Source organism: Pelecanus crispus, chromosome 23 (assembly GCF_030463565.1).
Source record: "Pelecanus crispus isolate bPelCri1 chromosome 23, bPelCri1.pri, whole genome shotgun sequence".
In the NCBI taxonomy this organism is placed as follows: Eukaryota; Metazoa; Chordata; class Aves; order Pelecaniformes; family Pelecanidae; genus Pelecanus; species Pelecanus crispus.
The window spans coordinates 3,240,909-3,255,389 of record NC_134665.1 but is presented as its reverse complement, the minus strand read 5'-3'; the positions used below and the strand labels follow the sequence as shown (position 1 = coordinate 3,255,389).

The window sequence follows — 14,481 nt, the reverse complement described above, 5'->3', positions numbered from 1 at the left end:
CCCCCCACCCCCGCCGTAGGGTGCCCCCCGAGGGCGTCGTCGACCGCTGTAATTACGTCCGGGTGGGCACCGCGCGGCTTCCCCTGACGCCGGCCGTCAAGGAGAAGATCTTGGCCGTCATCAAGGAGTGGGGCACGGGGCGCGACACCCTGCGCTGCCTGGCCCTGGCCACCCGCGACGCCCCGCCCAGGAGGGAGGACATGGTCCTGGAGGACTCCGCCAAGTTCGCCCCAGTACGAGGTGATTTTTTTTTGGGGGGGGGGGGGGGGGGGGGCGGGGGGAGAGGGGGCTCTAAGGGCGCTCCTTGGTCTCCTCTAGGGACTCGCGTGAGATCTTCTTGGGGGTCTCCGGGCCCGTAGGGACCCCGTTCTTGGGGGTCCTCGCTCCTGTAAGGGTCTACAAAGGTCCCCTCTTTGGGGTCCTTGGTCCATAGGAGACCTGTTCTGGGGGTCTTTGTCACATAAGGGTCTATAATGTCCCCTCTTTGGGGTCCTTGGTCCATAGGAGACCTGTTCTGGGGGTCTTTGTCACATAAGGGTCTATAATGTCCCCTCTTTGGGGGTCCTTGGTGCCATATGTCCATAGGAGACCTTTTCTGGAGGGTCTTTGGTCACATAAGGGTGTGTAAGGTCCCCTCTTTGGGGGTTCTTGGTGCCATATGTCCATAGGAGACCTGTTCTGGGGGTCTTGGGTCACATAAGGGTGTGTAAGGTCCCCTCTTTGGGGTCCTTGGTCCATAGGAGACCTGTTCTGGGGGTCTTGGGTCACATAATGGTCTATAATGTCCCCTCTTTGGGGTCCTTGGTCCCATATGTCCATAGGAGACCTGTTCTGGGGGTCTTGGGTCACATAATGGTCTATAATGTCCCCTTTTTGGGGGTCCTTGGTGCCATATGTCCATAGGAGACCTGTTCTGGGGGTCTTGGGTCACATAAGGGTCTATAATGTCCCCTCTTTGGGGTCCTTGGTGCCATATGTCCATAGGAGGACCTTTTCTGGAGGGTCTTTGGTCACATAAGGGTGTGTAAGGTCCCCTCTTTGGGGTCCTTGGTCCATAGGAGACCTGTTCTGGGGGTCTTGGGTCACATAAGGGTCTATAATGTCCCCTTTTTGGGGGTCCTTGGTGCCATATGTCCATAGGAGACCTTTTCTGGAGGGTCTTTGGTCACATAAGGGTCTATAATGTCCCCTTTTTGGGGGTTCTTGGTGCCATATGTCCATAGGAGACCTGTTCTGGGGGTCTTGGGTCACATAAGGGCCTATAATGTCCCCTCTTTGGGGTCCTTGGTCCCATATGTCCATAGGAGACCTGTTCTGGGGGTCTTGGGGTCACATAATGGTCTATAATGTCCCCTTTTTGGGGTTATATGTCCATAGGAGACCTGTTCTGGGGGTCTTGGGTCACATAAGGGTCTATAATGTCCCCTTTTTGGGGTTCTTGGTCCCATATGTCCATAGGAGACCTGTTCTGGGGGTCTTTGGTCACATAAGGGTGTGTAATGTCCCCTTTTTGGGGGTCTTTGGTCACATAGGGGTGTATAAAGTCCCCTTTTTGGGGTCCTTGGTCCCATATGTCCATAGGAGACCTGTTCTGGGGGTCTTTGGTCACATAAGGGTGTGTAAGGTCCCCTCTTTGGGGTCCTTGGTCCATAGGAGACCTGTTCTGGGGGTCTTGGGTCACATAAGGGTCTATAATGTCCCCTTTTTGGGGGTCCTTGGTGCCATATGTCCATAGGAGACCTTTTCTGGAGGGTCTTTGGTCACATAAGGGTCTATAATGTCCCCTTTTTGGGGGTTCTTGGTGCCATATGTCCATAGGAGACCTGTTCTGGGGGTCTTGGGTCACATAAGGGCCTATAATGTCCCCTCTTTGGGGTCCTTGGGTCCCATATGTCCATAGGAGACCTGTTCTGGGGGTCTTGGGTCACATAAGGGTCTATAATGTCCCCTTTTTGGGGTTCTTGGTCCCATATGTCCATAGGAGACCTGTTCTGGGGGTCTTTGGTCACATAAGGGTGTGTAATGTCCCCTTTTTGGGGGTCTTTGGTCACATAGGGGTGTATAAAGTCCCCTTTTTGGGGGTCCTTGGTGCCATATGTCCATAGGAGACCTTTTCTGGAGGGTCTTTGGTCACATAAGGGTCTATAAGGTCCCCTCTTTGGGGTCCTTGGTCCCACATGTCCATAGAAGACCTTTTCTGGGGGTCTTTGGCCATATAGGGGTGCACGATGTCCCCTTTTTGGGGGTCTTTGGCCATATAGGGGTGCATGATATCCCCTTTTTGGGGGTCTTTGGTCCCATACATCCATAGGAGACCTGTTCTGGGGGTCTTTGGCCATATAGGGGTGCATGATGTCCCCTTTTTGGGGGTCTTTGGCCATATAGGGGTGCATGATATCCCCTTTTTGGGGGTCTTTGGTCCCATACATCCATAGGAGACCTGTTCTGGGGGTCTTTGGCCATATAGGGGTGCATGATGTCCCCTTTTTGGGGGTCTTTGGCCATATAGGGGTGCATGATGTCCCCTTTTTGGGGGTCTTTGGCCATATAGGGGTGCATGATGTCCCCTTTTTGGGGGTCTTTGGCCATATAGGGGTGCATGATGTCCCCTTTTTGGGGGTCTTTGGCCATATAGGGGTGCATGATGTCCCCTTTTTGGGGGGTCCTTGGTGCCATATGTCCATAGGAGACCTTTTCTGGGGGTCTTTGGCCATATGGGGGTGTAGAATGTCCCCTTTTTGGGGGTCCCCGATCCCATACGCGTCGCTTCCCCCCCACCTTAGACGGACTTGACCTTCGTGGGCTGCGTGGGGATGCTGGACCCGCCCCGCAAAGAAGTGATGGGCTCCATCCGCCTCTGCCGGGACGCCGGCATCCGGGTGATCATGATCACGGGGGACAACAAAGGGACGGCCATCGCCATCTGCCGCCGCATCGGCATCTTCAGCGAGGAAGAGGAGGTGACGGGGCGGGCGTACACCGGGCGGGAATTCGACGACCTGCCCCCCGCCGAGCAGCGGGAAGCGTGCCGCCGCGCCTGCTGCTTCGCCCGCGTCGAGCCCACCCACAAGTCCAAGATCGTCGAGTTCCTCCAGTCCTTCGACGAGATCACCGCCATGGTGAGGGTCGCGGCGGGACTTTGGGGCACGGGGCTGACGGGGGTTTGGGGCTCCGCCGTTCACTCCGGTGCGGTCCTGGGGGTCCGGCATCACTCTGGGGGGGGTCCCCGCATCCATCTGAGGTGGTTTTGGGGGTCCACCATCACTCTGGGGGGATTCCAGGGGGTCCCGCATCCATCTGAGGTGGTTTTGGGGGTCCACCATCACTCTGGGGGGGATTCCTGGGGGTTCCCACATCCATCTGAGGCGGTTTGGGGGGTCCACCATCACTCTGGGGGGATTCCAGGGGGTCCCGCATCCATCTGAGGTGGTTTTGGGGGTCCACCATCACTCTGGGGGGATTCCTGGGGGTTCCCACATTGATCTGAGGTGGTTTTGGGGGTCCACCATCACTCTGGGAGGGTTCCAGGGGGTCCCGCACCCATCTGAGGTGGTTTTGGGGGTCCACCATCACTCTGGGAGGGTTCCAGGGGGTCCCGCACCCATCTGAGGTGGTTTTGGGGGTCCGACATTGCTTTGGGGTGCTCCTGGGCCTTCCAGCATCGCTCTGACCCAGCCCTGAGGTCCCATCGCATCTCCAGGAGATGCTCTGGAGCTCCAGGGTGGCCAATACCCCCCCTTGGGGCACCCATGACCACCCTTGGGGCACCCATCACCACCTTGGGAGACCCATGACCACCTTTGGGAGCCCCATGACCACCCTTGGGGCACCCATGGCCACCCTTGGGCACCCATGACCCCCTTGGGGCACCCACCACCCCCTCGGGGCACCCGTGGCCACCCTTGGGAGACCCATGACCACCCTTGGGGTGCCCATCACCCCCTTGGGAGACCCATCAACCTCTTTGGGGCACCCATCACCACCTTGTGCCCCCATGGCCACCCTTGGGGCACCCGTGGCCACCCTTGGGGCACCCATCAACCCCTTGGGAGACCCATTACCACCCTTGGGGCACCCATCACCACCCTTCTGAGACCCATGACCCACCTTGGGGCACCCATGACCACCCTTGAGGCACCCATGACCACCCTTGGGGTCCCCACCACCCCCTTGGGAGCCCCATGACCACCTTTGGGAGCCCCATGACTACCCTTGGGACGCCCACCACCCCCTTGGGAGCCCCATGACCACCTTTGGGAGCCCCATGACCACCCTTGGGGCGCCCACCACCCCCTTGGGAGCCCCATGACCACCCTTGGGGCACCCATGACCACCCTTGGGGCGCCCCACCACCCCCTTGGGAGCCCCATGACCACCTTTGGGAGCCCCATGACCACCCTTGGGGCACCCATGACCACCCTTGGGGCGCCCACCACCCCCTTGGGAGCCCCATGACCACCTTTGGGAGCCCCATGACTACCCTTGGGACGCCCCACCACCCCCTTGGGAGCCCCATGACCACCTTTGGGAGCCCCATGACCACCCTTGGGGCGCCCACCACCCCCTTGGGAGCCCCATGACCACCCTTGGGGCACCCGTGGCCACCCTTGGGGCGCCCACCACCCCCTTGGGAGCCCCATGACCACCTTTGGGAGCCCCATGACCACCCTTGGGAGACCCATCAACCTCTTTGGGGCACCCGTGGCCACCCTTGGGGCCCCCATCACCTCTCTTGGGAGCCCCACCACCCCCTTGGGAGCCCCGTGGCCACCCTTGGGGCACCCACCACCCCTCCCCGCCTGCCCCCCGGCACAGACGGGCGACGGGGTGAACGACGCGCCGGCGCTGAAGAAGGCGGAGATCGGCATCGCCATGGGCTCGGGGACGGCGGTGGCCAAGACGGCCTCCGAGATGGTCCTGGCCGACGACAACTTCTCCACCATCGTGGCGGCGGTGGAGGAGGGCCGGGCCATCTACAACAACATGAAGCAGTTCATCCGCTACCTCATCTCCTCCAACGTCGGCGAGGTGGTCTGGTGAGACGGCGCCCGCCGCCCAGTCCAGCCCAGTCCAGCCCAGTCCAGCCCAGTGCCCCCCATCTCGACAGCTTCCACCTCGTCCCACCCCAATCCCCACAGTTTCTCCAGCTCCCTCCTGGACCCCCCCAGTCTTCCCAAGCTCCTCCTGGTCCATCCCAGTTCCTCCCGCTCCATCCCAGTCCATCCCAGTTCCTCCAGTGCCCCCCATCTCAACAGCTTCCACCTCATCCCCACCCAATCCCCAAAGTTTCTCCAGCTCCCTCCTGGACACCCCAGTCTTCCCAAGCTCCTCCTGGTCCGTCCCGGTCCATCCCAGTTCCTCCAGTTCCCCCCAGTTCCCCCCATCTCGCCAGCTTCCACCTCGTCCCAACCCAGTCCCCAAAGTTTCTCCAGCTCCCTCCTGGACCCCCCCAGTCTTCCCAAGCTCCTCCTGGTCCATCCCAGTTCCTCCCGCTCCATCCCAGTCCATCCCAGTCCATCCCAGTTCCTCCAGTGCCCCCCATCTCGACAGCTTCCGCCTCGTCCCACCCAATCCCCAAAGTTTCTCCAGCTCCCTCCTGGACACCCCCAGTCTTCCCAAGCTCCATCCCAGTCCATCCCAGTCCATCCCAGTTCCTCCAGTGCCCCCCATCTCGACAGCTTCCGCCTCGTCCCCACCCAATCCCCAAAGTTTCTCCAGCTCCCTCCTGGACCCCCCCAGTCTTCCCAAGCTCCATCCCAGTCTATCCCAGTCCATCCCGGTCCATCCTGGTCCATCCCAGTCCATCCCAGTTCCTCCAGTTCCCTCCATCTCACCAGCTTCCACCTCGTCCCACCCAATCCCCAAAGTTTCTCCAGCTCCCTCCTGGACCCCCCCAGTCTTCCCAAGCTCCTCCCAGTCCATCCCAGTCCATCCCGGTCCATCCTGGTCCATCCCAGTCCATCCCAGTTCTCCCCAGTTCCCCCCCATCTCGCCAGCTTCCGCCTCGTCCCACCCAGTCCCCAAAGTTTCTCCAGCTCCCTCCTGGACCCCCCCAGTCTTCCCAAGCTCCATCCCGGTCCATCCCAGTCCATCCCAGTTCACCCCAGTGCCTCCCATCTCACCCAGCTTCCACATCTTCCCACTCCATCTCCCAGTTCCTCCAGTTCCTCCCAGTCCCTGAACTTTCTCCAGCTCCCTCCAGTCCCCCCCCAGTCTTCCCAAGCTCTTCCCAGTCCATCCTGGTCCATCCCAGTTCATCCCAGTTCCCCCAGTTCACCCCAGTGCCTCCCATCTCACCAGCTTCCGCCTCGCCCCACCCAATCCTCCAGTTTCTCCCAGTTCCCCCAGTTCTTCCCATCTCCCCAGTTCCCCCCAGTTCCCCATCTCCCCACCTCCCAGTGCTCCCAATCCCCCCCAGTCCCCTCCCAATCCCTTCCCAGTCCCCCCCAGTCCCCCCAGTTCCCCATCTCCCCACCTCCCAGTCCCTTCCCAGCCCCCCCAAATCCCTTCCCAGTGCTCCCAGTCCCCCCCAGTCCCTCCCAATGCCCCCCAGTTCCCCATCTCCCCACCTCCCAGTCCCCTCCCAGCCCCCCCAGTCCCCCCTCCCAGTGCTCCCAGTCCCCCCAGTCCCCTTCCAGTCCCTTTCCAGCCTTCCCAATCCCCTCCCAGTCCCTCCCAATCCCCTCCCAGCCCCCTAATCCCCCCCCAGTCCCCCCCAGTTCCCCCCCAATCCCCTCCCAGTCCCCTCCCAGTCCCCCCCATCCCCCCCCAGTCCCCTCCCAATCCCCTCCCAGTCCCCCCACTACCCCCCAATCCCCCCCAGTCCCCTCCCAATCCCCTCCCAGTCCCCCCAGTCCCCTCCCAGTCCCCCCCAGCCCCCCCAGTCCCCTCCCAATCCCCTCCCAGTCCCCCCACTACCCCCCCAGCCCCCCAGTCCCCTCCCAATCCCCTCCCAGTCCCCCCACTACCCCCCCCAGTCCCCTCCCAATCCCCTCCCAGTCCCCCCCGGCCCCCCCAGTCCCCTCCCAATCCCCTCCCAGTCCCCCCACTACCCCCCCAGCCCCCCAGTCCCCCTCCCAATCCCCTCCCAGTCCCCCCACTACCCCCCCCAGTCCCCTCCCAATCCCCTCCCAGTCCCCCCCGGCCCCCCCAGTCCCCTCCCAATCCCCTCCCAGTCCCCCCACTACCCCCCCAGCCCCCCAGTCCCCTCCCAATCCCCTCCCAGTCCCCCCCCAGCCCCCCAGTCCCCTCCCAATCCCCTCCCAGTCCCCCCCCAGCCCCCCAGTCCCCTCCCAATCCCCTCCCAGTCCCCCCCAGCCCCCCAGTCCCCTCCCAATCCCCTCCCAGTCCCCCATTACCCCCCCAGCCCCCCAGTCCCCTCCCAATCCCCCCCCAGTCCCCTCCCAATCCCCTCCCAGTCCCCCCCCAGCCCCCCCAGTCCCCTCCCAATCCCCTCCCAGTCCCCCCACTACCCCCCCCAGCCCCCCAGTCCCCTCCCAATCCCCTCCCAGTCCCCCCCAGCCCCCCCAGTCCCCCTCCCAATCCCCTCCCAGTCCCCCCACTACCCCCCCAGTCCCCTCCCAATCCCCTCCCAGTCCCCCCCGGCCCCCCCAGTCCCCTCCCAATCCCCCCAGTCCCCTCCCCAATCCCCTCCCAGTCCCCCCACTACCCCCCCAGCCCCCCAGTCCCCTCCCAATCCCCTCCCAGTCCCCCCCGGCCCCCCCAGTCCCCTCCCAATCCCCTCCCAGTCCCCCCACTACCCCCCCAGCCCCCCAGTCCCCTCCCAATCCCCCCCAGTCCCCTCCCAATCCCCTCCCAGTCCCCCCCAGCCCCCCAGTCCCCTCCCAATCCCTTCCCAGTGCCCCCCCAGTCCCCTCCCAATCCCCCCCAGCCCCCCCACCCCCCCCCCACCCCTGACACCCCCCCCCCCGCCGGCTCCCCCAGCATCTTCCTGACGGCGGCGCTGGGGCTGCCGGAGGCGCTGATCCCGGTGCAGCTGCTCTGGGTGAACCTGGTGACGGACGGGCTGCCGGCCACCGCGCTGGGCTTCAACCCCCCCGACCTGGACATCATGGACAAGCCCCCCCGCAGCCCCAAGGAGCCCCTCATCAGCGGCTGGCTCTTCTTCCGCTACCTGGCCATCGGCGGTGAGGCCTGCCGCGGGGGGGGGGGGGGGGACCCCCCGGGTGGGGGGACCTCGTGGGGTGGTTCCTTGGAGACCCCCAGGGTGGTGGGACCTCGTACGGTGGTTCCTTGGAGACCCCCAGGGTGGTGGGACCTCGTACGGTGGTTCCTTGGAGACCCCCCATGGTGGGGGGACCTCATACGGTGGTTCCTTGGAGACCCCCGGGGTGGTGGGACCTCGTACGGTGGTTCCTTGGAGACCCCCGGGGTGGTGGGACCTCGTACGGTGGTTCCTTGGAGACCCCCATGGTGGTGGGACCTCATACGGTGGTTCCTTGGAGACCCCCAGGGTGGTGGGACCTCGTACGGTGGTTCCTTGGAGACCCCCATGGTGGTGGGACCTCGTACGGTGGTTCCTTGGAGACCCCCATGGTGGTGGGACCTTGTACGGTGGTTCCTTGGAGACCCCCGGGGTGGGGGGGACCTCGTACGGTGGTTCCTTGGAGACCCCCATGGTGGGGGGACCTCGTACGGTGGTTCCTTGGAGACCCCCGGGGTGGTGGGACCTCGTACGGTGGTTCCTTGGAGACCCCCATGGTGGTGGGACCTCGTACGGTGGTTCCTTGGAGACCCCCATGGTGGGGGGACCTCGTACGGTGGTTCCTTGGAGACCCCCATGGTGGTGGGACCTCGTACGGTGGTTCCTTGGAGACCCCCGGGGTGGTGGGACCTCGTACGGTGGTTCCTTGGAGACCCCCATGGTGGTGGGACCTCGTACGGTGGTTCCTTGGAGACCCCCCATGGTGGTGGGACCTCGTACGGTGGTTCCTTGGAGACCCCCATGGTGGGGGGACCTCGTACGGTGGTTCCTTGGAGACCCCCATGGTGGTGGGACCTTGTACGGTGGTTCCTTGGAGACCCCCATGGTGGGGGGACCTCGTACGGTGGTTCCTTGGAGACCCCCGGGGTGGTGGGACATCGTACGGTGGTTCCTTGGAGACCCCTGGGGTGGGGGGACCTCGTACGGTGGTTCCTTGGAGACCCCCGGGGTGGTGGACCTCGTACGGTGGTTCCTTGGAGACCCCCGGGGTGGGGGGACCTCATACAGTGGTTCCTTGGAGACCCCCATGGTGGTGGGACCTTGTACGGTGGTTCCTTGGAGACCCCCGGGGTGGGGGGACCTCGTACGGTGGTTCCTTGGAGACCCCCGGGGTGGGGGGACCTCGTACGGTGGTTCCTTGGAGACCCCCCGGGGTGGGGGGACCTCATACAGTGGTTCCTTGGAGACCCCCATGGTGGTGGGACCTCATACGGTGGTTCCTTGGAGACCCCTGGGGTGGGGGGACATCGTATGGTGGTTCCTTGGAGACCCCTGGGGTGGGAGGACATCGTACGGTGGTTCCTTGGAGACCCCCGGGGTGGGGGGACATCGTACGGTGGTTCCTTGGAGACCCCCATGGTGGCGGACCCTTTGTAGACCCTTCACGATGGTTCCTTGTAGAGCCCAATGGTGGTGCCACCTTGTAGACCCCCATGGTGGTTCCTTGTAGACCCCCGTGGTGGTTCCTTGTAGACCCCTGTGGTGGTGGCCCCTTGTAGACCCCCATGGTGGTGCCACCTTGTAGATCTCCGTGATGGTTCCTTGTAGACCCCCATGGTGGTGGGACCTTGTAGACCCCCATGGTGGTTCCTTGTAGACCCCCGTGGTGGTGGGGCCTTGGAGACCCCCATGGTGGTGCCACCTTGTAGACCTCCGTGACGGTTCCTTGTAGACCCCCATGGTGGTGACCCTTTGTAGACCCCCATGGTGGTGACCCTTTGTAGACCCTCATGGTGGTCTCTTGTAGACCCCCATGGTGGTGGTCTCTTGTAGACCCCCATGGTGGTGACCCTTTGTAGACCCCCATGGTGGTGGTTCCTTGTAGACCCCCATGGGGGTGGTTCCTTGGAGACCCCCATGGTGGTGGGACCTTGTAGACCCTTCACGATGGTTCCTTGTAGACCTCCGTGGTGGTTCCTTGTAGACCCCTGTGGTGGTGGCCCCTTGTAGACCCCCATGGTGGTGCCACCTTTGTAGATCTCCGTGATGGTTCCTTGTAGACCCCCCATGGTGGTGGGACCTTGTAGACCCCCATGGTGGTTCCTTGTAGACCCCCATGGTGGTTCCTTGTAGACCCCCGTGGTGGTGGGGCCTTGTAGACCCCCATGGTGGTTCCTTGTAGACCCCCGTGGTGGTGGGGCCTTGGAGACCCCCATGGTGGTGCCACCTTGTAGACCTCCGTGACGGTTCCTTGTAGACCCCCATGGTGGTGACCCTTTGTAGACCCCCATGGTGGTCTCTTGTAGACCCCCATGGTGGTGGTTCCTTGTAGACCCCCATGGTGGTGGTTCCTTGTAGACCCCCATGGTGGTTCCTTGGAGACCCCCCATGGTGGTGGGACCTTGTTAGACCCTTCACGATGGTTCCTTGTAGACCCTCCGTGACGGTTCCTTGTAGACCCCCGTGGTGGTGGCCCCTTGTAGGCCCCCGTGCCGGGGGTCCCCAGCTCAGCCCCCTCCCCACGCTCTCTCCCCAGGGTACGTGGGGGCCGCCACGGTGGGCGCGGCGGCCTGGTGGTTCCTCTACGCTGACGATGGCCCCGGCATCACCTACCACCAGCTGGTGAGTGCCGGCCCCCCGGTGACAGCCACGGGGGCCCCAAGGTGACCTCCGGGTCCCCAGCATCCTATGGTGGCCCCCCGAGCTCCTCGTGGTGGCCCTGCCCTGCCTGTGGTGGCCCCAAGGTCCCCATGGTGGCCCTGCCATCCCCATGGTGGCCACAAGGTCCTCGTGATGGCCCTGCCATGCCCATGGTGGCCCCAAGATCCCCATGGTGGCCCCAAGATCCCCATGGTGGCCCTAAGGTCCTCGTGGTGGGCCCTGCCATGCCCGTGGTGGCCACAAGGTTCTCGTGATGGCCCTGCCATGCCCATGGTGGCCCCAAGATCCCCATGGTGGCCCTAAGGTCCTCGTGGTGGCCCTGCCATGCCCGTGGTGGCCCCAAGGTCCCCGTGGTGGCCCTGCCATGCCCGTGGTGACCTCCTCAAGGTCCCCATGGTGGCCCTGCCATGCCCGTGGTGGCCCTAAGGTCCCCATGGTGGCCCCAAGGTCCCCGTGGTGGCCCTACCATCCCCATGGTGACCTCCTCAAGGTCTTCATGATGGCCCTGTAATCCCCATGGTGGCCCCAAGGTCCCCGTGGTGGCCCTACCATCCCCATGGTGGCCCTAAGGTCCCCGTGGTGGCCCTGCCATCCCTGTGGTGGCCCCAAGGTCCTCGTGATGGCCCTACCATCCCCATGGTGGCCCCAGGGTCCCCGTGGTGGCCCTGCCATGCCCGTGGTGACCTCCTCAAGGTCTTTGTGATGGCCCTGTCATCCCCATGGTGGCCCTAAGGTCCCCGTGGTGGCCCTGCCATGCCCGTGGTGGCCCTACCATCCCCATGGTGACCTCCTCAAGGTCTTCATGATGGCCTTGTCATCCCCATGGTGGCCCCAAGGTCCCCGTGGTGGCCCTACCATCCCCATGATGGCCCTAAGGTCCCCGTGGTGGCCCCGCCATGCCCGTGGTGGCCCCAAGGTCCCTGTGGTGGCCTCCTCAAGGTCCCCATGGTGGCCCTGCCATGCCCATGGTGGCCCTAAGGTCCCCATGGTGGCCCTGCCATCCCCATGGTGGCCCCAAGGTCCCCATGGTGGCCCTGCCATTCCCATCGTGGCCCCCAAGGTCCTCGTAGTGGCCCTGCCATGCCTATGGTGACCTCCTCAAGGTCTTTGTGGTGGCCTTGCCATGCTCATGGTGGCCCTAAGGTCCCCATGGTGGCCCTGTCATCCCCATGGTGGCCCCAAGGTCCCCATGGTGGCCCTGCCATTCCCATCGTGGCCCCAAGGTCCTCGTAGTGGCCCTGCCATGCCTATGGTGACCTCCTCAAGGTCTTTGTGGTGGCCTTGCCATGCTCATGGTGGCCCTAAGGTCCCCATGGTGGCCCTGTCATCCCCATGGTGGCCCTAAGGTCCCCGTGGTGGCCCTACCATCCCCATGGTGGCCCCAAGGTCCCCGTGAGCGTCCCCATGATGGTGGGGTCATCTCCGTGGTGATCCTGGGGTCCCTACGATGACCCCCCCTTCTTCATCGTGACCCCATGTTCCCCATGGTGACCCCGAGGTCCACGTCCTGACCTCACCGGCCCCACGGTGACCTCACTGTCTGCATGGTGACCTCACCGTGCCCACGTCCTGACCTCACCGTCCCCACAGTGACCTCACCGTCCCCACGGTGACCTCACCATTCCCACAGTGACCTCACTGTCCGCACGGTGACCTCACCGGCCCCACGGTGACGTCACCATCCCCACGTCCTGACCTCACCGTCCCCATGGTGACCTCACCGTCCTCACATCCTGACCTCACCGTCCCCATGATGACCTCACCGTGCCCACGGTGACCTCACCGTCCCCACGTCCTGACCTCACCATCCCCACGGTGACCTCACCATCCCCACAATGACCTCACTGTCCCCATGATGACCTCACCGTGCCCACGGTGACCTCACCGTCCCCACGTCCTGACCTCACCATCCCCACGGTGACCTCACCGTCCCCACGTCCTGACCTCACCGTCCCCATGGTGACCTCACCGTCCCCACGTCCTGACCTCACCGTCCCATGGTGACCTCACCGTCCTCACATCCTGACCTCACTGTCCCCCACGGTGACCTCACCATCCCCATGATGACCTCACCGTGCCCATGGTGACCTCACCGTCCCCACGTCCTGACCTCACCATCCCCACGGTGACCTCACCGTCCCCACGGTGACCTCACCATCCCCACGGTGACCTCACCATCCCCACTGTGACCTCACCGTCCCCACGTCCTGACCTCACCGTCCCCACGGTGACCTCACCGTGCCCACGGTGACCTCACCGTCCCCCGCGCCCCCCGGGGGTCCCCCGGCGGTGCCGCCCCCGCGGCTGTCGCCCGCAGACGCACTTCATGCAGTGCACGGAGCACAACGTGGAGTTCGAGGGCCTGGACTGCGAGGTCTTCGAGTCGCCGGTGCCCATGACCATGGCCCTCTCCGTCCTCGTCACCATCGAGATGTGCAACGCCCTCAACAGGTAGGGCTACAATGCTGCCGCACCGCCGCCACCGTCACCACCAACACCACCAACACCATCATCACCGTCACCACCAGCAACACCATCATCACCGTCACCACCACCACACCATCATCACCGTCACCACCACCAATACCAGCAACACCATCGCCATCACCACCATTACCACCATCACCAGCAACACCATCACCATCATCACCAACACCACCAACACCGTCACCACCATCACCATCATCACCGTCACCACCAGCAACACCATCATCACCGTCACCACCACCAACACCATCACCACCACCAACACCACCATTACCACCATCACCAGCAACACCATCACCAACACCACCAACACCATCACCACCATCACCATCATCACCGTCACCACCAACACCATCGCCACTGTCACCACCACCACCACCACCGTCATGACCATCACCACCACCGTCACCAATCACCACCATCATCGCCATCACCACCACCACCATCACCATCATCACCACCACCACCGTCACCATCATCACCACCATCACCACCACAGTCAACATCACCAACATCACCACCAACACCACGGTCACTATCACTGCCACCACCACCATGATCACCAACGTCAACATCATCACCATCACCAGCGTCACCAGCATCAACACCACCACCATCAGCAGCGTCAACATCACCGACACCAACACCACGGTCAGCAACACCATCACCACTGTCAACATCACCACCAACACCATCACCACTGCCTCCGCCACCATCATCGCCACCATCATTGCCACCACCATCACCACCATCGTACCATCTTCATCACCATCACCATCACCAACACCATCACCACCATCAACACCATCACCACCATCGTGTTCACCATCACCACCATCTTCTTCACCGTCACCACCAACACCATCACTGTCACCACCCCCACTGCCATCACCACCATCTTCATCACCATCACCACCACTGCCACACCACCTTCACCACTGCCACACCACCTTCACCACCACCATCACCACCTTCACCACCACAATCACCACGATTATGTTCACCGCCACCATCACCACCACCATCTTCACAACCACCACCATCACCACTTTCACCACCATTACCACCATCACCACCTTCACCATCACCACCTTCAGCACCACCACCCCCACCAGCACCACCACCACCACCACCTTCACCACCACCTTCACCACCATCTCCACCACCAC

General features: G+C 63.2%; 1 protein-coding gene across 1 annotated transcript in view; it reads left to right on the top strand.

Annotated features, from left to right (window-relative positions):
* ATP2A1 (ATPase sarcoplasmic/endoplasmic reticulum Ca2+ transporting 1) overlaps nt 1–14,481 on the top strand; it is a 49,225-nt gene that overhangs the window by 25,840 nt on the left and 8,904 nt on the right. The window contains 6 exon segments of the mRNA XM_075724704.1: nt 33–233; nt 2,784–3,119; nt 4,816–5,036; nt 7,945–8,147; nt 10,701–10,786; nt 13,143–13,276. Of these exon segments, the coding sequence (XP_075580819.1) occupies nt 33–233; nt 2,784–3,119; nt 4,816–5,036; nt 7,945–8,147; nt 10,701–10,786; nt 13,143–13,276 (1,181 nt within the window).